At 48.7% G+C, this 25,594-nt stretch overlaps 1 protein-coding gene across 4 annotated transcripts in view; it reads left to right on the top strand.

Moving 5' to 3' along the window:
- Positions 1 to 25,594, top strand: part of Igsf3 (immunoglobulin superfamily member 3) — an 84,792-nt gene that overhangs the window by 45,282 nt on the left and 13,916 nt on the right. For 2 of the 4 annotated variants that reach the window (XM_032897621.1, XM_032897622.1), the window contains exons 3-8: positions 4,559 to 4,936; positions 7,167 to 7,577; positions 10,756 to 11,145; positions 12,471 to 12,530; positions 14,842 to 15,243; positions 19,203 to 19,607. In XM_032897621.1, the coding sequence (XP_032753512.1) occupies positions 4,559 to 4,936; positions 7,167 to 7,577; positions 10,756 to 11,145; positions 12,471 to 12,530; positions 14,842 to 15,243; positions 19,203 to 19,607 (2,046 nt within the window). The remainder of the gene's footprint in view (positions 1 to 4,558; positions 4,937 to 7,166; positions 7,578 to 10,755; positions 11,146 to 12,470; positions 12,531 to 14,841; positions 15,244 to 19,202; positions 19,608 to 25,594) is intronic. The other 2 variants (XM_032897623.1, XM_032897624.1) reach the window with 2 other exon arrangements.

Genomic DNA, 25,594 nt, shown 5'->3' with positions numbered 1-25,594 from the left:
GGAAGATCCACTCTTGGTGGCTCTGCCCACTGCTCACAGGTTAGTGTTGACTGGTGGCACCAAGCCTCAGGAGGCCCTCATCTGATTGCTTTGATGTCCTCACAGCCCGTGTGGTCTGGGAGAGCAGGCGGATTGACCCTCAGAAGCCAAGTGCATGGTTTCTGCATTTCCTGTGTCCCCACAGGTCAGCTGAACTCAGCATGTCAGGCAAAGTACGGAGCCACTAGTGTGGGGCCTTTGTGCCTGCCTTGGGGACCACCCTTCTGGGACAGTGTGTTCATGAATCTGGAAAGCATCCTAACCCACCACTGAGGGGTTCTTTTTCTCCTCCTCCTCTTAATTTTTTAAAGGTGGTCTCACTGTATAGCCCTGACTGGCCTGGAACTAGCTATGTAGGCCAGGCTGGCCTCGAACTCATAGAGTTTCGCCTGTTTCTGCCTCTGCCTTCCCAAGAGTGCTGGGATTAAAGGTGTGTATCACCATGCCTGGCCATCACTGAGGGTGTCTGTGTAGAGTTTTGTTGCATGGGCATGCCTCACTGAATTGGTGGCTATGGTGATTAGACTCAGTCTCCAGCTCCTTCCTGTTTCTGTAGGTCTGAGTTGGAGCTGAGATTCCCAACCTGCAATTCATGGCCAACTTTGGAAACTCTAAGGGGCCACCTTGAATTATCTCATCAGCACAAATTCTGTGCTGATTGGTTGGAAAGAGGTTCACAGGGTACAGAAGCCTCTTGTTATTAATACTGCATGGGAGTTAGGAGCTCAGGTCTTAGGGTTTAGACCAAGCATCTGTGTAAGCGAAGCATATGCACATGTATATTATATATATATGTTATATATATACATATATATACACACATACACACATGTATTGCATGCAAATGCTGTTTGCACTGGACTAGTAGCTATAGAATAAACTTTATACAGCAGTTAGCATCATTTGTATTTTGCAGTAAAGCTTTGGTTCACACGCCTTGCAGAGGAGAGCAGTATAAAAAGAGAAATAAAATTACTTGTCCTATGGCCCTGTATTTACTTTCTAGTCCTTCTACAGATGAGACTGGGTCCTTTTCACTGCAGAAGTGGCATTTGCCTATTACAGAGCAACCTGAAGGGTGCAGAATGTCTGAAGGATAACTATTTCTTTTTAAAGAAACAGTCCTCATGGGGAGGAGCCTGCTGTTGTAGACTAAGGGAGGTGGTCAGGCAGCCGCCTTGGGCAAAGTTGAGGACCCGGTCTGTTTGAAGGCAGCAGAGGTTAGCATCGCAGAGACTTCCCAGGACACTGGAGAGTTTGGTGTGAAAGGAGAGTGGGTCTACTGAAAGAAAATTCACTTTCTGTGTTAAGCACACTCTGTTGCGAATGGTGGTGCACGCCTGGAATCCCGGCATTTGAGAGGCTGAGCCAGGAGGATCGCCAAAGGCTCAAAACCAATACTTGGATATAACAAGACCCTGACTGTAAAACAAAACAAACCAAAAACCCACTTTCTAAGAACAGCCCTGTTTTCAGGGACGCAGAGCTGTTTGTAGGGTGGGAGGGAAATGACAGAGATAGTTAACCAACCAACAGGTATGGCTGACTGTGGAAGAATGGACAGTTTGTTTGTTTGTCAGGACTGGTTATAATCTGCTTCTGGTCTGGATGAGTTGTTCTGACCCAGCTGCCCTGGCTCATTCAGGTCATTGAACACTGTTTCGTGTGTGTGTGTGTGTGTGTGTGTGTGTGTGTGTGTGTGTGTGTGTGTGTGTGTGTGTGTGTGTTGGGGGGCAGTATAGACTCCATGCTTGTGTGAGATCTGTGAGCGGAATGCATGCCGGTTAAGCTCATTACCAGATTGCATCAGATGGGGTTCAGCTGTTTTCTTTGGATAAGAGGAGATGGCACTTTGTGAAATCCTCAAACCTGGGAATTTAAAAGTATTGAGAGCTGTAAGTTAGAATGTGCCCATTCATTTGGGACCTGACTACATTGTAAGGCTGACAGTGTTCTCTCGTTCTCTCTCTCTCTCTCTCTCTCTCTCTCTCTCTCTCTCTCTCTCTCTCTCTCTCTGTTTCTCTCTATCTCTGCCTCTGTCTCTGTCTCTCCGTCTCTGTCTCTCCGTCTCTGTCTCTCTGTCTCTGTCTCCGTCTCTGTCTCTGTTTCTCTCTCTCTCTCTCTCTCTCTCTCTCTCTGTGTGTGTGTGTGTGTGTGTGTGTGTGTGTGTGTGTGTGTTGATGGGTATCCTCCTTAGTCACTTTTTGACATTATTCTTTGAGACAAGGTCTGTCATTGAGCCTGGGCACCCCTTGCTCTGCCCCTTCCCCAGAAGTTGGCTAAATGGTCAGCAAGTTCTAGGGCACCTTCCTATTGCTCCCTTCTCAGAACTGGGATTCCAGGTGTGGGTCGCCATGCCTAGCCAGTGGGTGCTGGGGACTTACTCTTGCATAGTAAGAGTAAATACTAAGTTCTCTCCTTGTCCTCTCCCTGCATTTTGAAAAACAAACAAAACCAACTTATTTTTTTATTGTTCTCATTTTTCTGCCTCTGTTGAAACCAGGATGGAGTTCCCTGTTAGACTTTGAAACAGTTCTGTACAGTGTAAGTGCACCGGCCTTTGCTCTGCAGAGCTGGCCGTTGCAAGCCTGTGGTCCTGCAGATTAGGCCGGCTTGCTCTGAGGCCCGAGGGCCCTCTGGGCTGAACTGAGCTGCACACTGCTAGGATTGGTGTTATCCACTCCTTAGCCGCTGAGTCTGCTGCAGATACACTTCTGCTTGGTAAAATGAAAGGCTTCACAGGAGTGGGCTGCAGCTTGGATAGATGTGAGCAGCCAAGATGTGGCACTCCCAGGAGGCCACTGAGATGCTCTTGAGAAGTTACTGCCCAAGATTTGTCTCCACCTCTCGATCTGTTGGCTGCTCTAGCCAGTCTGAGCCTTGGCATCTTTTTTATTGAGTACTAATTGTGTCTTAGTCCCCGAGTCAGGGCCTTTATAGACATTTTATTCAATCCTTTTATCTTGCACATGGGGAAACTGAGGCTCATAGTCCTTGTCACTTGTCCAAGGTTTCAGCTGGAAAGTGACAAAGCCAGCACTGCAGTGTTGTCCTCTCTGAAGTCCTTTCTGTAAGACGAGGCCAAGGTCTGGAGGCCGAGATGATGTGGCCGGCTCTAGGCTGAGCTGTGCTAACTTCTGAGACCACGCCTCAGATGCTCTTTCTGCCACACATGGCTGTCCCTGGCATCTGCCACACCCAGCTGCTGCCCAGGGAGTGGAAAGATGCCTGCCCATGTTTGAGTGGCTTAGGGATCGTCGATGCTGCGTTGACTGCCAAATCTGTTTTCTATTGCTGTAACAAAGTACCTAAAGTGGAGTTTTATTTTAAAAAGAGGTGCCGTCTTTTGGTGAGGCAGGAAACCAGGGATGGAGGATTTGTTCGTGTGTGTGTGTGTGTGTGTGTGTGTGTGTGTGGGTGTGGGTGTGGGTGTGGGTGTGTGGGTGTGTGGTGTGTGTAATATATATATCACACAGTGTTTGTATGTATATATGTATGTATGGATGTACATAAAGGGTTTTTTCTTTCATAGCTAACTCTATCCAGCTTCTAGCATTGATCCCTTCCAGTGTTCCCAATGACCTTGCCCTAGGCTCTACCTTTTAAACATTCTGTCCCTCTCACCTCACCTCACTTCACCAAGGTCTCAGCTTCCAGCATATGAAACCTGGTGAGAACACACTTAGACCTTGCTCAAAGAAGCATTGCAAATGACATATTTAATTTTTGCCCTTGGAAGAGGATGCAATGAGAGGGACATGGAGGGGTGGGGGTAAGCAGAGGGAGAAGTGACCTTGGAACGCTGTGTCATACCAGAAGGCAGGGCCTCGGTGGGCCTGTCGGAGCCAAGAGCCCAAGGGTACTGACTTGTGTCAGATCTTCCTGCCCTCTGTCCCTCTCCGCTTTGCCGGCTGGTGGGAACCTTCGAGCCTTCACACTCCTGGTCACTCCATGTGAAGTGGCCGCCACTGCAGGAGCTGCTTGCCTGTTTGTACAGGGAAGAGGGAGGTGCTCCTTGGGATGAGGTGGGAATACAATGCAGCACCCTCCCAACCCCCGCCCCAGTGACAGACTCATCGGCTTTCTTGGGCCAGCCCTGCTAATCATGGGAGAAACATTTAATTTCAACCAGATTACAAGGCGGCTGCCTTTATTTGTTTTCGCCTGGATTTGTGCCAAGGACTCAACTTTTCCTGTTCATTTTATTAAAAAGTTTATAAACAGCATTAATAAATAGATAGAAAGCTGCCGTATAAAAGACAGAGACCAAATGAAATTCACAAGGGTCAGCGTTGAATAAGTAACAGAGTCACGTCCTTGCTCTATCAAATTCCCATATATGCAAATTAGACGCCCAGCTTTACCACACTGTTTTAATTAATATTTATAAATCACAGAGTGCCTTGGAAAGGGCCAGTAACCTATTTATACTGCCATCATGTCTTGCAAATAAACAGCCCTCTGGGGACTGCTGTCTGTTTTGCATTTGGTCAGAAAAGTTGTGTCTGTTCCCCCTTAGGTGCGGTGTCAGCGCAGCGGCAGGTCACCGTCCAGGAAGGACCCTTATACCGCACAGAGGGCTCCCACATCACCATCTGGTGCAATGTGAGTGGCTACCAGGGTCCTGCTGAACAGAACTTCCAGTGGTCCATTTACCTGCCCTCTGCTCCCGAGCGTGAGGTACAGATCGTCAGCACGGTGGACTCCTCCTTCCCTTATGCTATCTACACCCAGCGAGTCCGAGGCGGGAAGATCTACGTGGAGAGAATCCAGGGGAATTCAGCCTTACTTCACATCACAGACCTGCAAGCCCGGGATGCCGGGGAGTATGAATGCCACACCCCCAACACCGACGAGCGCTACTTTGGGAGTTACAGTGCCAAGATGAACCTAGTGGGTAAGTGACTCTGCTCTCACCAGGCCAGCGTCAGGCCCGAGTCCCTTCTGTTGCCACGAGCTTTTGTAACATACCAATATGACTTAAAAAAAAAAAATCCCCCAGATAGCTTAGAAAACGCACGAGGGAGGGAGTGTGAATGAACATGGTGCCTATGCACGATTGTGAACACTAGTGAGTTGAGGCTGACACTTGGAAAGTTCTTGAGCAAAAACATTAGGAACCTCAGCGGTTAAGCAGACCTTTGCTCGTGAAAGGCAGAATAAGTTTGTAGACTCGAGATCCAAGTGTGGTGACTTAATGCCCGTAACCCCAGCATCCAGAAGGCTGAAGTAGGGGACTGCCCTATGGCAAGGATATGTGTGGGTGTGGCTTGGAAGGTAAAGTGGGTGAGACTAGCAGAAAGAGAGGCAACGCCCCAAATACGAGCAAGGGCAAAAGCCCCACCCCTCCAGAGGCCAGCGTGAGGCCACGGGAGACACACAAGGACAGGAGGGTCATTACAGGAGTGCAGTAATGTGTGTGAGGGGAACCTCAGGAGAGTTCTGCTCAGACAACCCAGTGAGTTCCAGATGCTCAGAGGGGACAGAGAACAAGAACAGGACCATTTTGAGGTATCACAGTGATTTTAGTGAACCACCCGGACTGTTTGACAGACGGTGGTAGTGGTTTTTTTGGTAACTGAGTGAATCTCAGAGACAGACAGTAGCTTGTGACTGAAGCCGCCATGTACAGTCATGTTTAATTTCCTTGCCAGTAGATAGGAATTTAATGAATGGGGGTGTTTTCAACAGGCCTGCTCTTTGGGTAGACAGGCACTAGAATATTTTGCTTAAAGCATCCACCACTATGCAAAGAGTCTTTCTTTAATGTGAAGTGATCAGCAGACAAGAGCCCCTTTTGGGGGGTGAGATTCCCTAGACTTCACCCTCAGAAGTAAAAAGCAGAAAATACAGGTTTTGCAGTGCAGAATCTCCCTGGATGCATGTAAGAAGCCGTGAACTGCCTGTCCCCCACGATGCTGTCTGAATGACGGAAAAGATGAAGCTGGAAGAATGGGGAGCATTTAGGGTGGACCTGCCTGGCCACCCGCTGCCGGGGAGGAAGGACAGACGGCAGCCAGGCTCTTCCGGTTTATACCGAAGTCCAGATCTCGTCCTTTTATTTTCACAGTTAAGCAGGGCATGTCGGTGGGTCTTCTGTCAATAAGGACGCTGCCTTTGGTTATTTCTCATTTTTGTAAGAGCATGTATCCTCGTAAGAGGACTTTAGGCCTCCATCTTGGGATGCATACAGGCAGAAAAGCAAGCCCTTGTAGTGAATGCCTTTCTCAGACTGCAGAGCGGGCAGCTGCACGTGGTTTTCAGAAGGATAAAGGTCAGACTAAAACTCCAGAGGGAGGATACAGGGCAGCGCCTCCATTTGCCTGAGCCTTCTGTGCTCTGCGGCTTCCTTCTGCTGCAGACCACTTTGATGAATTATGGGAAAAGTGCAGGGGGCAGGCTAGGCCTCGTGGTGCCCATCTGTAATCAAGCCACTTGGAAGGCCGAGGCTGGAAGATCACAAGAGCAAGGCCTTCTTGGGCAAGGTAGTGAGATTTGTCTTCAAATGAAAGAGGTAGGGCTTGGGATTATAGCTCAGTGGGTAGATTACTTGCCTGCTACGCATAAGGTCCTAGGTTCTAGCCCCGGTACAAGGAGAATGACAATGGTGTTCTCTATTCCTGCTCCTCAGTATTTTTTTAAATAGCCTTCTAAGGACAGTGCATTGAAGAGGAAGACTGGGAGATGGGATTGAGAGTAGGTCTAGGGGAAGAGTAGGGGAGGGGAGGGTTGTATAGGAGTGTCAAGTCAGAAGGCCCTGGGTCAGAAGCGAGGTTGAGCTGTCTCAGAGCAATACCCAAACCAACAAGGAATCCTATTAGATGTCAACAGTTATCCCTACACAGTATTCTCAGGGAGCTCTTCCCATACATTTTCAAAATAAAATCCACCTTTGCTCTGAGTGTCATTAAAATACCAAGCAGGTGTCAGTGCCAAAAATATTATCTTAGCTACCACAGCAGAAGAGTGTATCTGGGTTTATATGCCTTTTGGGGTTGCCTGTGGCCTTGAATCAATTGCCAGAGGCTGCCCCTGTTGTGGCATTAACAGTGTTTCTGTGTGGAGTGAGTGAGTCTCATATTCTGTAGCATTGTAACTGTCCTCTGTGGGAATATTCTGTGTTACAGTGATCCCAGATTCCCTGCAGACCACGGCTGTCCCCCAGACTCTGCACAAAGTGGAACAGGACCCGCTGGAGCTCAGTTGCGAAGTGGCCACTGAGACCCTCCAGCACACCCACCTCTCGGTATCCTGGCTCCGGCAAAAGGGTGGTGAGAACCCTGTGGAGGTCATTTCCCTGAGCAGAGACTTCATCCTGCACTCCAGCAGTGAATACGCGCAGAGGCAGAGCCTGGGCGAGGTGCGGCTGGACAAGCTGGGGAGAAGCACGTTCCGCCTCACCATCTTCCACCTGCAGCCCTCCGACCAGGGCGAGTTCTACTGCGAGGCTGCAGAGTGGATCCAGGATCCAGACGGTTCTTGGTACGCCATGACCAGGAAGCGCTCTGAGGGTGCCGTGGTCAACGTCCAGCCTACTGGTCAGTCTCTCTCAGCTTCTTGTCCTTTACCTGGTGGGGAGTCAGATACTTCAGGTGGTGGCGACACCTTGTTTGGTGACCGTAACAACATGGTAGGGTTTTGAGGGAGGCTAGCGGTAGCTGTAACCGAGGCTGAAGAGCACAGGTGCATAGACCCTGCTTCCAGCGAGCTGCACACAGCTGCTCATGCTGGCCTCTGCTCAATGTCACGTTTGCTTTACTAGATGGTGTCCTATTTTATTTTGAATAAGACATTTTTTAAATGAGAGATTTTGCAGAAAAGTCGGGCTGCAGAGATAGCTTAGTGGCCAAGAGCATTTGTTGCTTTTGCAGAGGACCCAGGTTCAAGTCCTAGCTCCCACATGGTGGTTCACAACTATTCCTAAGTTCAGTGCCAGGGTCTCCTTTGTCCACTTTTGGTCTCTAAGCACACACATGATCCACACACGCTGGCAAGATACACACAAAATGAAACGAGTACATCTTTTTTAAAAAAACTTCCAAGTGAGTGATTTCACAGAAAATGTTTATCTTATGACTCTGGGTTCTTAGTCCTGTTAGCCATGGATGTCACCCAGTTTGGTGATGTTTCTATTACAGAGGACATTTGAGATGAGGCTCTTCTGTTGTGTGCATGAAACAGTAAGCTAGGAAAATGTTAGTGTACCATTATTTTTATATTGATATTTCTACCATTTTAAACAAGACCTCTAAAATGCTTTAACACATACTGTCATGTCTGTGAGGTAAGTTACAGAGCACCCTGTAGTGTTACACCAGGAGTAACGTGTGACCCCAGAGTTTGTGCCATGAGGCCAGTGTGGCTTATTAGGTCCTGCTGTGGACACATTGTCAAGGGAAGACCTGGGTAGGTTTCCTGAGGGGGGAGAATAGTATGTTTGAGGTAATGGCGGTTGTTATAGAAAGTTTTAATCCCAAGCCGGGGTTTCTACCCAGCCTTGATTGTTTAGTTTGGTGGCCTGGCACACTGTAGTCCCCACAGCTTCTCTTGATGTCTCCTGTGACTCTATGTTCTTCTCTGGGTTTTGTGCCTCCAGTGTTGAACTGGAGCAGTTGTTGATTGCATTGACCGAGCTGGGGCAGATTCTCAGGATGAGCTAATAGGATCCTCTGGGCAACTAATGGATGTGAGAGGAAAGGAGGTTGGATCCTGGTGAGAGGGCGCACTCGATCTACACTTAGGACTCAGAGCTCTTCCTGGCTTCCGAATCTTCTAATATTAAGAAATTTACCCAAGAGGCTTTAGCTCCTGTTTATCATGTTCCTTACTGGTTGGTTTTAAGATCAGTGTCAAGAAAGTCTGGGCCTAATTTCCAGTCTTAATGCTTTTAAATTAGGTTGCATCAGCTAATCTTCTTTATTTTAATCTTACCAATTTGGAATTAGGACATTTTGAATTTGCCCTGTAAATGTATCCAGACTGAGCCAAGGAAGGAAAATTTTAATGGAAATTAAAAAAAAAAATGTTGCTAACTTCACTGTGTGTTCTAATTCAGACTGAGGAGTTACAACCCCACCTTCGAGTCCGTTTCTTCATGTTTATTTTAATAGACATTAGTCTTCACAGCGCTGAAGGTGTTGTGCGAGGCATTCGGGATGCCAAGATACATGACATCGTTCAGTGCACTTCAGGTGCTAAGTGCTGCGTGAATACTGAAGGCTGATTTTGCTCTATGTTTGCTCTGGATAAGATGTCTATTACAGCAAACCTAGGAATTCTAGTTCCTCAGATGACTTGAGCTGTGCCAAGGTTGAGCAGACAGATGCAAGAAGTGGGGAAGAGCATCAGACATTCTGCAGCTGTCAGGCAGAAGAAAGCCATGTGATTGGATGTTGCATTCTAGATGGAGCAGTAGAGTAAGAAGGTCACCTGCAGCTGTGAGCTGTGAGGTAGAGCATGGGCTGGACTCTGTGGACCACGAATTGTCAAGCCATTCTTCTGAGAGCTTTAGGAGGTCTGTGGGAGTGTGCCTGAGAGATGCTTGTTGGATGAGTGCCCTTGCTCACATGCACGTGTGAGGACCAGTGGGAAGAGGGCAAGAACCTGTGAGTTCCTCTCTTGCTTCAACCAGATATTTGCCCTATTGAGCAGTAAAAGTTTTATATGAAATAAAGGAGGCCCCCTCTCCTTACACCTCCTGATGAGCTTTCAATATGCACACTGCAGAGGCTAGAGATTCTTAGTCAGGGATTAACCACCTGGTTGGGTAATTTAGGAGGAAGAGCTCAGAGATGTAGGGGAAGGGGACATGTGGAGGTTGGTAAGAAGGGTTGGGTGTGAAGTCAAGAGACAGGGTTGTAAAGAACTCATTGGCCTGGCTGTGGTGGTGACTGGGAGAGGAGACCTGGTGCCAGAGACAGAAGGAGAGAGAGGTGATAGAGGAAGTCATCTGTGGTTCCCTGACCCCTTGCTGAGAGAGCTTTGATCTGTTAGGAAGTTTGGGTAATACAAGGAGGAGCTGGTCACTGGCAAGAAATGACCAGCTAGCTCAAGAGACTGGCCTGTGTGGGACAGAGGAGGTGAAGAAAAGACTCGTAGAAGCTGAGCTGGATTAAAGTGGAGGAGTGCATTCTTGGCTCACATGATCCATTTCCACAGGAAAAGAGAACTCTCGTGCTTGAAGCGTGCCAAGGATGGGTTGGGGATGGCAGGAGTATGGATCCAAAGGTGATAGTGATAGCCTGGAAATGCTGCAGAGGGAGGGCTGTTGTGGTTGAGGTTGATGAATCTCTAGAAAGTTCACACACCACTGTGATGTGATTTTCCTCTCCACTTTCTCTGCAAGGAACATAGCTAGAACTGTAAGGAGCTAGGAGCCAGAGCCTCCCACAGCAAGGAGAGATGAGGCCGCTTCCCAGTCTCAACTCCTCTTCCTGTACCTTACCTCCACTGTGAGTGCCTCCTGACAGAACCCTATTGGTCTAAGTGTGAATGCTAAGCAAAAATAAACTGCCTGGATTTGGCTGGGATTCTGGTATTTAAGGGTTTGCTTGGCCTCAGATATCCTTGGCTAGAGTTGGATTTTCTCTCAGGATGAGTACCGAGTCTTCTCTGTGGTTAGTGCCATGAAGGTCAGGGGAGTAGGATTTCCTGAAGCAGTTTGGTAGGCTGCAGCTCTTATTTGCCCAGAATGCATCAGTTTGTTTGTGTTCCCAGACAAAGAGTTCACCGTGCGACTGGAAACAGATAAGAGGCTGCACACAGTGGGTGAGCCGGTGGAGTTCAGATGTATCCTAGAGGCTCAGAACATTCCCGACCGGTACTTTGCCGTCTCCTGGGCCTTCAACAGCTCACTCATTGCCACCATGGGACCTAATGCTGTGCCAGTCCTCAACAGCGAATTTGCCCACCGTGAAGCCAAGGGACAACTTAAGGTGGCCAAAGAGGGTGATGGTGTCTTTGTGCTGAAGATATATCACCTCCGCCAGGAAGATAGTGGCAAATACAACTGCCGGGTGACTGAGCGAGAGAAGACCGTCACTGGCGAGTTCATCGACAAGGAAAGCAAGAGGCCCAAGAACATCCCCATCGTCGTGCTCCCCCTCAGTAAGTAGAAGCGCGCCACTTACTAGTTTCTGGTGCGGTGACTAGTGACATCTTGGAGAAGTGGGAGAAAGAATAGGTAAAGGGAGAAGGGGCAAAATTTGGGGTAAAGCTGATCAGAGAGGGGGCCTTTCCACCTCCTCCAGCCCCGGGTCTGTAGAGCAGCAGGGCCATGTCTTGGGCTAGAGATATGGTACCCACACATTTGACCTCGAGCAACCTGGTGTAAAACACCAGCCTTGCCAGCTCAGTTAGGAGCAAGACCAGGAAGTCATTTGCACCTTTGTGGGAATTAAATCCCAGAAGTGGGCAGAAGCCTGCTTTGAAATCTTACTTAAGGAGAGCTCATCTCTTCTGGGAGGATTTGGAGATCATCAACTGCATTATTAAGAAGGATTTGCCATCTGGGTTCTTCCAGGTATCAATGTGGGCATTTCCCTAATTGTCTTTTCTGAACTGAAATTGCACTGTTAAAAGTCAGTGGGTGCACACGGCGTTAGGTTCAGCCTAATGTGCACACACAGCAGCCAGTGGATGGGCTCGCTGTCTTCCTGGGATGTGCTCGGAGGGCTCGGACCTCTCAGGGCTGTTCCCAGGGCTCCGCCTCCATGTGCACCGCAGTGTCTGGATGGGTGGTGCCCTTTTCTGGGGACTCCAGAGATGAACAGTGTGTGCATGCCGTGTTTAAACATCCGTAGTGTCCAGATGCTCTTATTAATCTCCTTTCTCTCACAGTTCTGTTTTTAGCAGAAAGTTAATCAAAACTTACAATGCTCTGATTTTAAACAAGATGGTCCAGTTTAAGAACTAACCTTTAACCTTTTCTTAGCTCCCAGGTCTGTTCCTCCTCTTAGCCTTGTAATTGTTTCTTTACATTTTTTATTTATTTACACGTTCATGTATTTGAAATGTTTCTCTGTTGTGTGAAGTCTAAAATAGAGGAGGCTTGCTTTCTGTCATACTTATTATATTTTGAGAAACACACACACACACACACACACACACACACACACACACACACACGAGTAACCTTGACCTCTTTCTTGTGCTTTCCTCGCAGTGCATGGTGCTTTGCATAGAGTAGGAGCTTGCTAAATGTCTGTACAGTCGAAACTATTGGCCTGAATGCCCACACTCTTTATACTGTTTTCCTGTGCCTGCCGTAACCACAGACTCTACACTTTGAAACTAATTCCTCATTGTTTCCTAAGGATGGCATGAGGGGCAGCCACACTGTTTGCTTCCTGTATCTTTTGTACTAAAAGATTTCCCCCAGCCCTTCCGAGAACTTGTTTGATGATCTGTGGCCTGCTATATTGCTTTTCCAGCAGATAACTGGGTAGTTAAAGTCCCCCAGCAGCACCAGATCCTGCCCCAAGGCCACTTGGGTAAGTCTACCGAAGAACAACAATCAATGGTAATGGTGATAACGCCCTGGATTTTAATGGCACCTTTCCTCCTAAGAACCAAAAGTGCTTCTGCATATATGATCTCCCTGCTCCCAGTCCTGCAATCCTGTACCAGCCAGTGCTACATCCATCTTGTGAATGGAGACGTCAGAGCACACGCAAGGAAGTGTCTGATCCGGTTTTTCAGTTTGTGGTTGAGCTTGCAACTGCATTAGGAACATTCGCTCTAACTCTGTACCTGCTGCTCTGTGCTTAGCCTGTGCCCTGCCGGCAGCCTCCTAATTGGAAATTTCATTTGTGAGCACACACTCAGATTTTCACGAGCTCTGTCCTAGTCTTCCTTTGGTCTGGAGGATAATACCTTGTAGGCTACCTCTTTCCAAGCCTGGATTCTGTGTAAATAGTTACAGTGGCCTACAAAGCACCAGATCCATGTTTCTCCATGCTTCGGCTGCCAGAGGACTTCTCTTCTAGCTAGGTTTTCCAGGCTCTCTCCAAATAGCCATCTAGAATGTCCGTAAGAGTCTGCTAGGGTGACAGGAGGGCACATGACTGATGTCCTACAGGCCACTCTTCTATATGAGACAGACAGAAAGGTTTTCTTTCTTGATACTGAAATTGGCTTCTGCGTCTCTCACCTTGAGGTGAAAACACTGAGGAAGAAAATCCAGACTGATGGCGAGCAAAGGCTGGACTCAGCCGTAGAGTGTGTCTGTAGAGCATGCCGGAAGCTGTCAGCCCTCAGTGCTGCCTCTGCCTTCTCCTTCTCGTCCCCTCAGCGTCACGACCCTAAGGAGGCGCTAGCAGGATCTGAACTTCGGACATGATAAATTGAGGTTTGGGTAGTAAGAATACCAAAATACAGGCAGAAGGCAGTGCAGCCAAGCTCCCAACCATTTCTGCTGTGGGCAGTGGCTCTACAAGAGCCTTGTCCTGCACAGGCTGCCCTGAAGACTGCTGTTCCCACCTTGTCCAGATCCCCTTCCTGTGACACAAGCACAGCATACTCACTGTGACAAAGGCTAGGTGCCGAGGCCCTGTGCTCATCTTTCCTGTTTCTGCCTGTGGGGGAAATAAAAGGGGAGAAGAATAACGTAGATCCAAACGCTGCAGTAATCGGGTGCGCTTCTCGATCTGGGCTTTGACTTAATCAATTGTGAATGGTGCCTAGAAAATTGGATCCAAATTGATTATGACACTATGTATTGTGTTAATTCTTATGAGCTCGTTGAACTCAATATAGGTAATTATACAGGTCAACATATGCATAATTAAGAAAGTGTTAGCCATGCTGTTTACGAAAGCAGAAATATTCCTAAGTATGGTAAAATCAATCACGACCGTGGGTACCACATCTTAAAAACATACTGTGCGCTGCACAATCTGGATGCATTGTCTCGTTCGCTATTTCATCTTTTTCTGGGTTAAAAATAGCATCTTACAGAAGAAAAAGCTGAGGCTCGTAGAGTTTAAATCATCCCTCGACTGAGATCAGCCATCCGAAGGAGTGACAAAGGCTAGACTCAGCTGGGGGTGGGGCGGAGTTCTCATGCCCACCTGTGTCTGGCAGACTGTCAGGGTACAGAGCAGCGGTGCCCGCAGGCTGAGTGGATCTAATCGGAGAGCCGTAGATGGTGAGCCACTGGCCACGGCTCATTCTTCTCTGTTAACGAAAGCACGAAACTTTGCTCTCCACACGCTCTACGAGACTAGACCATCTGTGCCCCATTTTCCACACATATGCACATGGCATCTTCCAAATACTTCCTGACATTTTTTTTCTACTTCCTAATATTTCCCTGGAGGATCCAAATGGCACACTAAGGATGTGTAGAGCTCTTGTGTGACTCTTGTAGCTTCAAGTGGTAGAAGATTGAGGTGCAGTAGGATCTGGGAGTTCCTCATGCTGAAACTCCAACCCAAAAGCCCTGAGCTGCAGCTGAGCAGGTCACCCTTAAATAATTTTTTTTGTCCTAAACACCATGATATTGGATCATATTCTCCAGGTTCTGATTCAATTTTAGGTCTTAGTGCCTCATAATCCCAGTCCACCCCACAAAGCAAAGAGCATTCTAGGCTATCTACAGATCTAGGGAGCAGCGCCCAGTTTGAACCAGCCAGACCTTACAACAGCAAGTTGTGTTTCAAAACAAATCAGAGTGTTTTGAGTTCTTTGAGCTTCACTGTCAGAATCATGGGATGCGGTTTGCACCCTTCTTCCTGCGTCATCCGTGAGGAGGGCGCACATGAGACTGTAAACCCCCAGTGTGGCATTCTCTCTTCTCCCCAGAAAGCAGCATGTCCGTGGAAGTGGCCAGCAACGCCAGTGTCATCCTTGAGGGTGAGGACCTGCACTTCTCCTGTACTGTCCGCACGGTGGGCAGGGTGCAGGCCCGCTTCTCTGTCATCTGGCAGCTCGTGGATAGGCAGAACCGCCGCAGCAATGTCATGTGGCTAGACCGGGATGGCACCGTGCAGCCGGGCTCATCGTACTGGGAGCGCAGCAGCTATGGAGGCATCCAGATGGAGCAGGTGCAGCCCAACTCCTTTAGCCTGGGCATCTTCAGCAGCAGGAAGGAGGACGAGGGCCAGTACGAGTGCCACGTGACAGAGTGGGTACGGGCTGTGGATGGAGAGTGGCAGATCGTGGGAGAGCGCCGCGCCAGTACCTTGGTCTCCATCACAGCCCTTGGTGAGTGAGCAGTAGGATCATGGCAGATGCTTTCCTGTCAGACTCCTTCCCATCTTATTGGCGTTCTGGTTGGAGGGTCTGGGGAGACATCGGTGGCTAAAGCGCTTACTGGGCAAGCTTCAGGATCTGGACATGAGGTTCACAGGACCCAAGTAAAATGTTGAGTAGGCTCGGCACCGTGCTGGAATTCCAGCCCCAGAAGCAGACATGGGGGCTCTAGAGCAAGCTAGGTATCAAGACCAACCACACCGCTGAGCTCTGGGTTTGATTGAGAGACCCTGCCGCAGCAAATAATGTGGAAGAATAACTGAGGACAGCTCCTGATGGCAATTATGGGCTTGTGCATGCATATATATGCACATGCAACCAGACACATACAAACAGGCATGTACACATATGTGCAGCACACCACACATGCACATGCACACACACACACACACAGTACACACACACACACACACACACACACACACACACACACACGGCAAAAGACAAACAAATTTTGATCGGAGATAATGGTATCTTCCAGAGGGTTTCATTGAAGGGGCTCTGTGGTAGTATGCACAGGGTTGAGGGATGGTGGGGAATGGGGGACTAGTGACATTGGTGGGCTGTTACCACCCCTGGGGTTGGGTATGTCAAGATTCTAGACAGACTGATGCCACCAACCAGCAGGAGTATGGCTGGGGCAAAATTGACCTGGAAGAGGGGAGTGGCTGGGTCCAGCGACAAGTCTCTCCTGTTCACAGAGTGTCTTGCCCAGCTGCTCATAGCTCAGTCCCCCAAAAGTGTGGCTGAACAGGATGGGGATCCCATTGCCAATAATACAGGATTTGGCCCACGCCCGCCTGAGTCTTAACACACAGCTCAGTTGATCCGTTTAGGCCTATGTTTTTATCTCCTTCTCTGTAAAGCCCCCACTTAAGAAAAACATTTCCTCATTTGCCCGGGAGTGAAGATACCTTGAGGTTTGCTAAAACCAAGTAATGTTAGATTTGCTTCTCACAGGCTATCTAAAGAGGTTTCTGCTCGTGTTATCTGCCAGATGCAATCAGTCTATTACATTTTAAAAGACCAGCCTGCTACTTTGCTGGGAAGATAACTTATTATGTCAGGCCTTCTATTTGTCAGGAAGCTTTGTCAGTCTCCATTTGCCCCAGACGATGTCACCACATTTCCACAGGTAGGGCTGGTGGTGCTGTCGCATACCTAATAAAGATGGCAGCCCAGGGTAGATCTGCCCAAGACCCTCATCCATGTTCACCCTTCTGAGATTAGAATTGCATTTGCTTAATTCTCAAACGTCTGTTTTCAGTTGCATGGTGATAAAAACATTATCCATGTGCTGTTTAAACCCCCACCCGGTGCCAGGGCTTCCCTCCAGCTGCTTTGCAAAGGGGGAAGTTACATGCCACTGTTTTAGGAATCCTTGAGCTTTTCAAGGTAACAAGGTGTCTCCCCAAGCAAGGCATGCAGTAAAAACAAAGAAAAACAAACGTGCAAACAGCAAAAAAACAGGAAGCAGCTCCAGACCCCTGGTGCTTTGCTATGGCGCCCATTTGGTTAGACTGGTTTGCTGTCCAGGACTTGGGACAGACACAGCATCAGGTAAACCCAGAGGCAGCCTCTGCAGCCTCTCCCACTTCATTTCGATTATATCTGCTTCCTAAAAGCTTCATACCGAAGAAGGGCTTGCCTTCCGTAGTCATTAGGAGCTCGGATTCCTGTTTCTAGACACTCCCTCCAGTGTTATCATAGTCCCTGTGCCTGTGCTTGGCACTGCTGTGGACCCGGGCAGAGGAACTTGTGGGATGGCTCTGGGATCTGCTGCATATGGTTTTCCCCCATCCTGGGAGATTAGGGGTATCCAGGGAAGGGTGATTCAGGGTTGTTTCCCTGGAAGTAATTTTATGGTTTCACGTTATCTGTCCTTGAAGTATTCGTAAATTCATTCCATGTCTGCCAGCTCCCACAGCCAGGACGTGCTGAGTAGTACTCCTCTGGGATCCTGAGGCCAGCTCTGCTCACCTGACACCCTGTCATTGCCTCTGGAATTAGGACCAAGGTTGTCTCACTAGTCCCAGTCTTTTGTCTAAGCAGTAAACACAAATTTCTGGATTGCTTCTGTTGGGTGTGGATCCCCCTCAGCGATGACAGGTGTGTGGATGAACTAATAGGCCACAGACCACCATGACTGTGGAGGGACACCTTGGCCATGTGCACTCTGGTTTCTGCACTGTCAGGCCTAGGCACCATGGCTTCGTGTGTAAAGTCAGGAATACCCAGTGCAGGGCCCCTGGTCTGTACCAGTCTCGTGCCATGTGTGCTACACACTGCTGACCATCACAGCCACACAGCGCTGCTCTCTTGTCATTTCTCTGTTGAAGATACAGAGAGTTCAGCAAAATTCTCCAACTTATTCTCTAATGACTCCCCAGGGAGATCCAGAAGATTCTGTGCCTTGTGTTTTTCCTGCAGAGTTTAATATTTTGTCCCCTTTGTTTCTTTTTTTTTTTTTTTTTTTCCGGAGCTGGGGATCGAACCCAGGGCCTTGCGCTTTCTAGGCAAGCGCTCTACCACTGAGCTAAATCTCCAACCCTGTCCCCTTTGTTTCTTAAATAAACTACATATTCTGTAGACTATATATGATGTACCACACACTCAGTTAACCTTCACAAGAACCCTGTACAGAAAGGAAAACATAGGCAGAGTGGACTTAGAGCATTCGCTTAATACAGTGGTTCTCAACCTGTGAGTCGCGTCTCCCACAGAGGTCACATGTCAGATATCCTGGGTGTGAGATATTTACAGTGTGTTTCATAGCAAAATTACAGTTATGAAGTAGCAACAAAATAATTTTATGGTTGGGAACACCACAACATGAACTATATTAAGGGGTTGCCGCGTTAAGAAGGTTGAGAACCATTGGCTTAGTCAATTGTCTGTCACAGAGCTAGGAGGTGTCTGGAGAAGGTGATAGCAACAGAGTTAATGCCTTTAACCAGACTGATGGTTCGTTCCCCTGGGCAAAGCAGCCCCAGGCAGGGCCTAGAGTGAGGTGCACGTAGCTATTCTGTAGCCTGACTCTACCACTTATATCAGACAGTTTGTTTGTCTTCTCTGCACCCTGCAGAAGGGATAGCAAGCCTGCCTGACCTACACGTGTTGATTAGTGTGAGGGATGAAAACAGAGCCTCCAACAGCCCTAGGTTTGGCATGTAGCATTCCGCACGGACTGGCCACCATTACCTTTATGATCATCCTCTCGTCCACACTGAAGGAGCTGTGACTCAGAGGTCAGGATGCTTCCCAGCCTATAAGGAACATTCTCGTTGAGACTTCAGGGCCCTGGGTTTAGGGGTAACACCTCACCCCACCTCAGGTGTCCAACTAGGCTTTCCTGTTGTATGTCCCTTGAAACCTATCTGAACCTAGATTTTGTTGGGGAAGAAGAGGAGGGGCGAGCAGTGTTCCCCATTTGCCTATTTCAGGATGCCATGCACAAGAAGACCAGGGACAGGTATCGGGGTGTTGGGTAGATGCAGTGAAGGAAATTGGTTTTGGAACTTTTTTTTTCTCTTGTTTTTACACAGAATTCTGGGATTGCTAGGAATGATCCTGGCTGTGTGATACGAGTCACTGAGAGAGAGGGTTCTGGTGTCTTGCCCTGGAGAAGAATGTACTGTAAACCCACATGAGGATCTCAGGTCTCACTGGGAAGGAGTGGGGCTGGGCTATTCAGAGGAACAGCCTGGGCCCACTTTGTGTGAAGTCTTAAGAATTGTTGAGTTGGGCCCCAACACAGGACCCAAAGTAATAGCTTATCTGTGACAAGAAGGCTTAGGAACCTGCCAGCCTCTGCTCTGACTGCTAGCTTTGCCACTAGGCCCGGATTTGTAGCATACTGCCCCAGAAAAGCCAGATGCTGTCCCTGGTTCATGTCTCTGCTCTCCCTACAGAAACGGGCTTTGCGGTCACAGCTATCTCCCGGACACCAGGGGTCACCTACAGCGACTCCTTTGACTTGCAGTGCATCATCAAACCCCACTACCCAGCCAGAGTCCCCGTGTCTGTAACATGGAGGTTCCAGCCAGTGGGCACGGTTGAGTTCCATGACCTGGTGACCTTCACACGAGATGGAGGGGTTCAGTGGGGGGACAAGTCCTCCACCTTCCGAACTCGGACTGCCATCGAGAAGGCGGAGTCCAGCAACAATGTCCGCCTGAGCATCAGCCGGGCCAGTGACACGGAGGCGGGCAAGTACCAGTGTGTGGCAGAGCTGTGGCGGAGGAATTACAACAATACCTGGACGAGGCTGGCGGAGAGGACTTCCAACCTGCTGGAGATTCGGGTGCTGCAGCCAGGTGGGTGCTCAGACTCCAGGGCCTCGCGGCTGTAGGGCCCGTGTGTGTGTGCAAGGCATGGAGAGACACGTGTGTGCTTACGTGATATGGTAGGCCTGTGAGGATGCATGCTTCCGTGACGGGAGACGTAGTGTGTGTTCTGATGACAGAGACACGAGGGTGCCCGCTTATGTGATCTAATGAGACACAGGGATGTATGCTCAAATGATGTAACGAGGCATACAAGAACGCATGCTTATGTGATATGAGACATGAAGATGTGTCTTCATATGACATGAGATACAAGTACTTTTTCTTACCTGACACAGTATAACATATGAGGGCATGTTCTTCTATGATACATGAGCCATGTCTACTTATGTGGCATGGTAAGGCATGAAGGGTATATGCTTGAACGACTGGGAGATGTAAGGAAAGAAAGAAAAACATATCCTGAGCCCTAGCACAGCTTGTATTCCCCAACTCTGAGAAGTTCAGATCCCCTGCAATCCCTTCGCTTGGTGGACAGGTCATGCTTTGCTGCCTGCGTTTTCTCCCTGCTTGGATATTTTCCTTTCCTTTTTTGCATTCCTTAGTAGGTGGAGGATATTCATAAATGACCCCTAAGAGCAGGACATTGTCCTACCCAACCACAACACCATTGTCACACTCAAGAGCTCAGCTTGGTATGGTCTCATTACCCACAATTCCCCATTTGTCCCAGTGTTTGTTCTCCAGCGTGTCACTCCCCCTCCCCCACTCATGCACTAACAGCTCCAAGGAGACTTCACTTAGAGATCACCCAGCACTTTGAGTTGTGCCTTCCCTTTACACCCCCTTAATCTAGAACAGTCCCCAGCCTCTGTGTGTGTTACCACATTGCCATTAAAACGCGAGTGGGCCACTCCAACCTTTAAACCCTTCTTATAATCCTGGCAGTTACCATGTGCAGGAGGAGTCCTGGTTCCTTGTTTAGATAAAGGAACTCATCAGAGAAAGGACAAACAGTGGCATTTGCTGAGCTTCTTTGGGCCCCATAGGCAAGATCCGCCATTTGATTAGAATTTCACATTCCCTGGGAGAATTAAAGGATAGCCTTAGGTCATGAGGCTGGTCTTTGGAGGAAGCATGGGGTCAGTCTTTTCTTGCCTCAGATCCTATCATATGGGCTGAATTCCTTTCTCTTGTATAAGCTGAGTGGTCCAGAAGGTGCTAATTTGAGGATCTGGCTGCAGGGACTTCCTTCAGACTCACTCCTCAGGGTTTTCTACTGGCTTGAGGAGTAACTTGGACTTTCTGTCCATCCTCGGGGCTGGCTACATTGGAAGCTGATGGAACTGAGGAGCCCAGCCTTGGGTCCTGTGCCCCTCTGGTTTCTCAGCCCAGTATAGAAAGGGCACCCACGTGACCAGTGGTGTTGATTAAACCTTACAGGGAGTTTTTTGTTTTCTCTTGTTTTGTTTTTGTTTTTCCTGTCTTTCTGATGCACCCACTTTGCAAAGATGCTTTGAGCACCCTCCCTCCCGCACTAACTGCTATGATTGGTGTCCAGCCTGGTCACTTCCGAGGGCCACAGACAGGGAAGTTCTCAGCAGTGTCCAAGTTCATCCTTCCCCTTGCCTGACCCTGTCACAGAAGCCTCTTCTGTACCACATTTGGAACAAATGGGATTTTTAAATGTTGACACTCTGTCTGGTCAATTAGAGCTGAATTGGGCCAACAGGATGCTGGAGAAGAGGCTGTTCTTAAGAGGGTGTTCGGGTTAATGGGAGGTTAAGCGGAGACCCCATTTGATGTCAGCACTTGGGGAAGATGTGGCTTCTTCCTGCTGCCTTCCGGAGTAGATTCTCGGGATGGTAACTGTGCATCTCTCCTGTCTTGTCTGTCACTCAAGGTCAGTGTTCTGAGCAGCAGTACCTGTCACATGGTTTTACAGCTTGGGAAGGTGGCAGAGACAGTGACCCCCAGACCTTGCTTGTCATTGCCCTGCTGAATAAGCTCCTACTGTTGGCTTGTTTCTCTTACTGCTCAGAATCTAAGATTGGCGCCCTGAAGCACAGGTGCACAGCTAGTTCATTAAGGTGCTCATTGTTGGGATTCTGACTTAAATTTCCGATGACACTTTGAGGCGCCGTGAGCCTAGACAAAGGCAAGTTAAGTGGTAGAGCTCAGCCGGAGGTTAGAGCCCAGATTCCTTTGATTCCACCTCTGCCCTTTGCACCATCTTACTGGCTTTCCTACCACAGAGTTAGGATGGTCTTCCTGTCTCATGCTCATGGGATGGAGGGGTCCAGGGAGGGCCAGGTCCCACTTGGACTGCCATTGAGAAGGCTGTATCCAGCACCTGCATCTGCCTGAGCGTCTGCCTGGCTCTGAGACCGTTTGAGGTTTCACTGGGAAGTGAGTGAAAGTAGAGGATAGCACTGGGGGTTTTTGAGCATCTGCCATTACCTTCAGGAGGCTGCTGGCCCTGCTTGCAAAAGATCATCACACCGGGGCTTGCTGGCTTCTGACTTTCTCTCACTGAAGGAGGGAGGGATCAGGGAGGGCCATACTCTGACCTGAGTATCCTGCCACCCTTCCAACTAGTTGTATTGCAGTTCTGCATTAATTGTAAGTGGTCCGTGGCCAGGGTAGAGTATATGTGTGGCCAAAAGACTTAGGAGAGTGAACTAACGCCATTTACACAGCTGTGGTAAACCCACCATCACTGCTAGGTGCAGACCTTCCCATGTGGCTGCTCTAAGGTCATGCTCCTCCTATTGACCCCGGCCTATTGCTTTGTCAATATGCCAAATAAAATCCTGGTTCCTCCAGGCAAACTTGAGTAGAATTGAATTCTGATTTAAAAGGAGTGAGATGTTGTGTTGTCCTTCCTCTGGCAAGAGTCCTGGCAATAGCCAGCAGGAGATCTGACATGTCCTGGCCCCTTGGAGACTAGGAAGAGCCCAGCGTGGCTGAGGCATTCGGGAGAGTGCACTCCCTCAGTGTTACCGTCTGTCTTGTGCTAATTATTTATGTACTCATAACCGAATACTTTCTGAAGAGCTTTCTCTAAAATGCACAGGCTAGCACAGGTGCTTTCATCTGGGGGAAAGGAGACCGAGTGCTGGAGACAGTATTGGGTACTTGGCGTGTGTTCTCTCCCTGAGTCTTTGAAGGAACCCCAGGTAGAAGAAGGAATGCGGCTTCCATTTGTTAAGTGAACAGTCAAACAGTGCCCTCCAACTGAGACACCCTCAGCAGTGAGTGGGAGATTGGAATTGGAACCCAGGCATGCCTTAATGAAGAGTACTGCTAGCGGAAAGACTTCGCACTTTTTTTGAAACCATGTAATCTCATCTACTTCCTTCCGAAGCCGACCCATGACATCCTTTATGGAACATATTTTTCCTTGCATGTTCCTGGTATGCCGGAGCCTCAGCTGTGGTAGGATTTAAAACAACAGTAGCAGTGTGTGGCTGTCTGCATTGTGAGTGCCTTATGTCTGATAACCTAACTTGATTCTTCCTTAATCCACGAAAGGTCAATGGGTATGTGGGTGCCTGGCGCAGCTTACAGATGAGGACTCTGCCACCCAGGGTGAATGAGTTGCCTGGTGATTCATGATGAGTGGCAGAGCCAGGATTCAAGTCTAAACAGGCAGTCTGGGCCCAGAGCTAAATTTTTAATTTTATTATATACTTTGTAGACAATGAGTCAAATTTTTACTGACTCATGCTTTCTTTTCCCCCTGGCAGCCTATGGCACAGCGTGTGCATGCATTTGTGCATACGTACGTGTGTGTCAGGGGTGGGGGGATGCAGGTTTGGATTTGTGTGTGCCAACAAGCATTCTACTCCCAGGATGCCAAGCACCAGGTATTTTCCCTGAGTGTCCACTCTGGTTTGTCGTCTGAATTCCCTCGGTATTTGATTTGTAGCATTAAGGCCACAAAACCTTTGGAGCTTCATTGAGACATAAGTCGTTAATGACAAAACCAAATATCCATCTCTTTCAGGTTCCCTTATTTCTTCTAAATTCTGCCACAAGGTGGCTCTAGGACCAGGGAAACCAGGGCCGGCCTGCTTCGGTTCCACCCTCCCTGGGGAGCCTGCCTCTCCAAGCCTGGTTTAGCATCTTCCAAAGAGGCGTCTTCTGCCCCTAAGGAGTATCTTAGTGAATGTTCTCATCTGAGGAGAATTAACAAGGAACTCAGGCCCTGGTGACTAGTTCAGTCCACTGCTGGGAAGGCCTTTGTCCCTGACACATTCTGTGTAGTCCGTACCCTGACTACTTCCTGCCAGAGCTGCTGACAGGGACTGCAGAGCTGCCGTTCACTTCCTCCCTCAGGCTCTGGCTGGCATGGACGCCTTGCTGTCAGAGGTGCTTGCTGCAGATTTATCATTGGCTACTTCCAATCCATAGGCATGCTACGGAACCTGTGATCCCCAAGGCGATCATCGATCGATCGATGATCGATAGTTAGCCTCCCTTTCTGTCCTTGATTAGTCTAGTCTTATCTGTTTGATCCCATACTGTGACCCCGTGGGACACTGAGGCAAGACTTGGCCAGTCCGGTGTGCTCCATTCTCTTCTCCTTCAGTTTTTTTTCTTTTAGTTGTGAAGCATCATCTTGCTTTCTTCTGATTTTCTCCAGCTCCAAAAACACCCTCCGATTTCACGTGGCTAAATACAGAAGCAGTAAGGGAAATGTCAGCACTCACTTTGCAAATGTTTATGGCTATCCCTCGGTCTAGCTATTAAATATTGTGCATTAAAATTGACAAAGCAATAAACAAGCCTCCAGGCGGACAGCGTCCGGTGGTAGATGACTGCCTGTCAGTGGGTATATTCTGCTGGGATCGGACTGATGGGCAGTCGCATGAATATTTAATGCCCTCTGCATGTTGCCGAATCTGTTTTCTTCATGTTCTCTGCTGACCTGGCAGATTGGGCTAGCTGAGAGTCCGGGGTATATGAGCATGGGCTGTCCTTACCAGAGAAGTGCCCTGGCATTCTCCCTGGGCAGCCTGTGTTCTCCTCCTTCCAACCCCTGCAGCTTCTGCCTGCCTGGTGTCTATGCAGGACAGAGCAAGCCTGAGTGTAAGAGCCCTAAGAGAAGGTCCATTCATGCTTCAACTTTGTTGCCATGGTGGCAGCAGGTGTCTGCCTGATGTCAGTTACTGGCAGCAGTCAGTTAAGGTCAATGCTCTGTCTGTAGACAGTTTGAGCAGGGTAGGGTGTGCCTGGCTTCTCCCAATTTAATGTTTACCTCCCAACCCTTGCTGCTTTCCCTTTGCCCACCTGCTGGTGCCCCTCTGGGCACGTTTGAGCACCTACTGGCACTACAGCTGTGGGTGTGTCACATGGGACTTCAGTGTGGACTGTGGATGGGAATAGGGTTAGACCTTCCAGAATGGAGGTTGCACCAGCACCGGGAATGGACGTGTGGGAGCTGGGAGGGCCCCAGTTCATTCTTGTTAAAGATGGGGGTGAGCCACATGGCCTGGTGGGAGTCCAAGCCTACCAGATCACTGGCTCTGTGACTGAGAAAGAATCTTGGTAAAATTGGAGTAATATTCACTTGATTGGACCAGTGAGGAGTGCATAGTTAACATTCGTAAAGAGCTTATGGTAGAAGAGAGCCTGGGACGAAAGTTTGTTAAGTCAGAGCGCCCTAACCTGGGGAATTGGGGCTTTGGCCTTGTATAGCTGATATACCTCTTTCAAAAGATTTTCTATTTTTAACCACGTGTGTATGTATGTGTATATGTGATAGGAATGCAGGTACTTCGAGAGTCTAGAAGATGGCGTCAGATCTCCTGGAGCTGGGGTTCCAGGTGGTTGTGAGTGTCTGACCTGTGCTGGGAACTGAACACCCCTCCAAGAGCAGCTCGCACTCCTTACGTGCTAAGCTGCCTCTCCAGCCCTCATGTACTCCTTTCAGATGGCATATTAAGTGACGGCTAGTCTTTGCTAACCTGAAATTAAATAAGATTCAGTGCAACATCTCTAGTCACATAATC

This window comes from Rattus rattus, chromosome 3, assembly GCF_011064425.1.
Source record: "Rattus rattus isolate New Zealand chromosome 3, Rrattus_CSIRO_v1, whole genome shotgun sequence".
Taxonomy (NCBI): Eukaryota; Metazoa; Chordata; class Mammalia; order Rodentia; family Muridae; genus Rattus; species Rattus rattus.
Note: the sequence above shows the minus strand (reverse complement) of the source record. Positions and strands in the feature narration are given on the sequence as shown.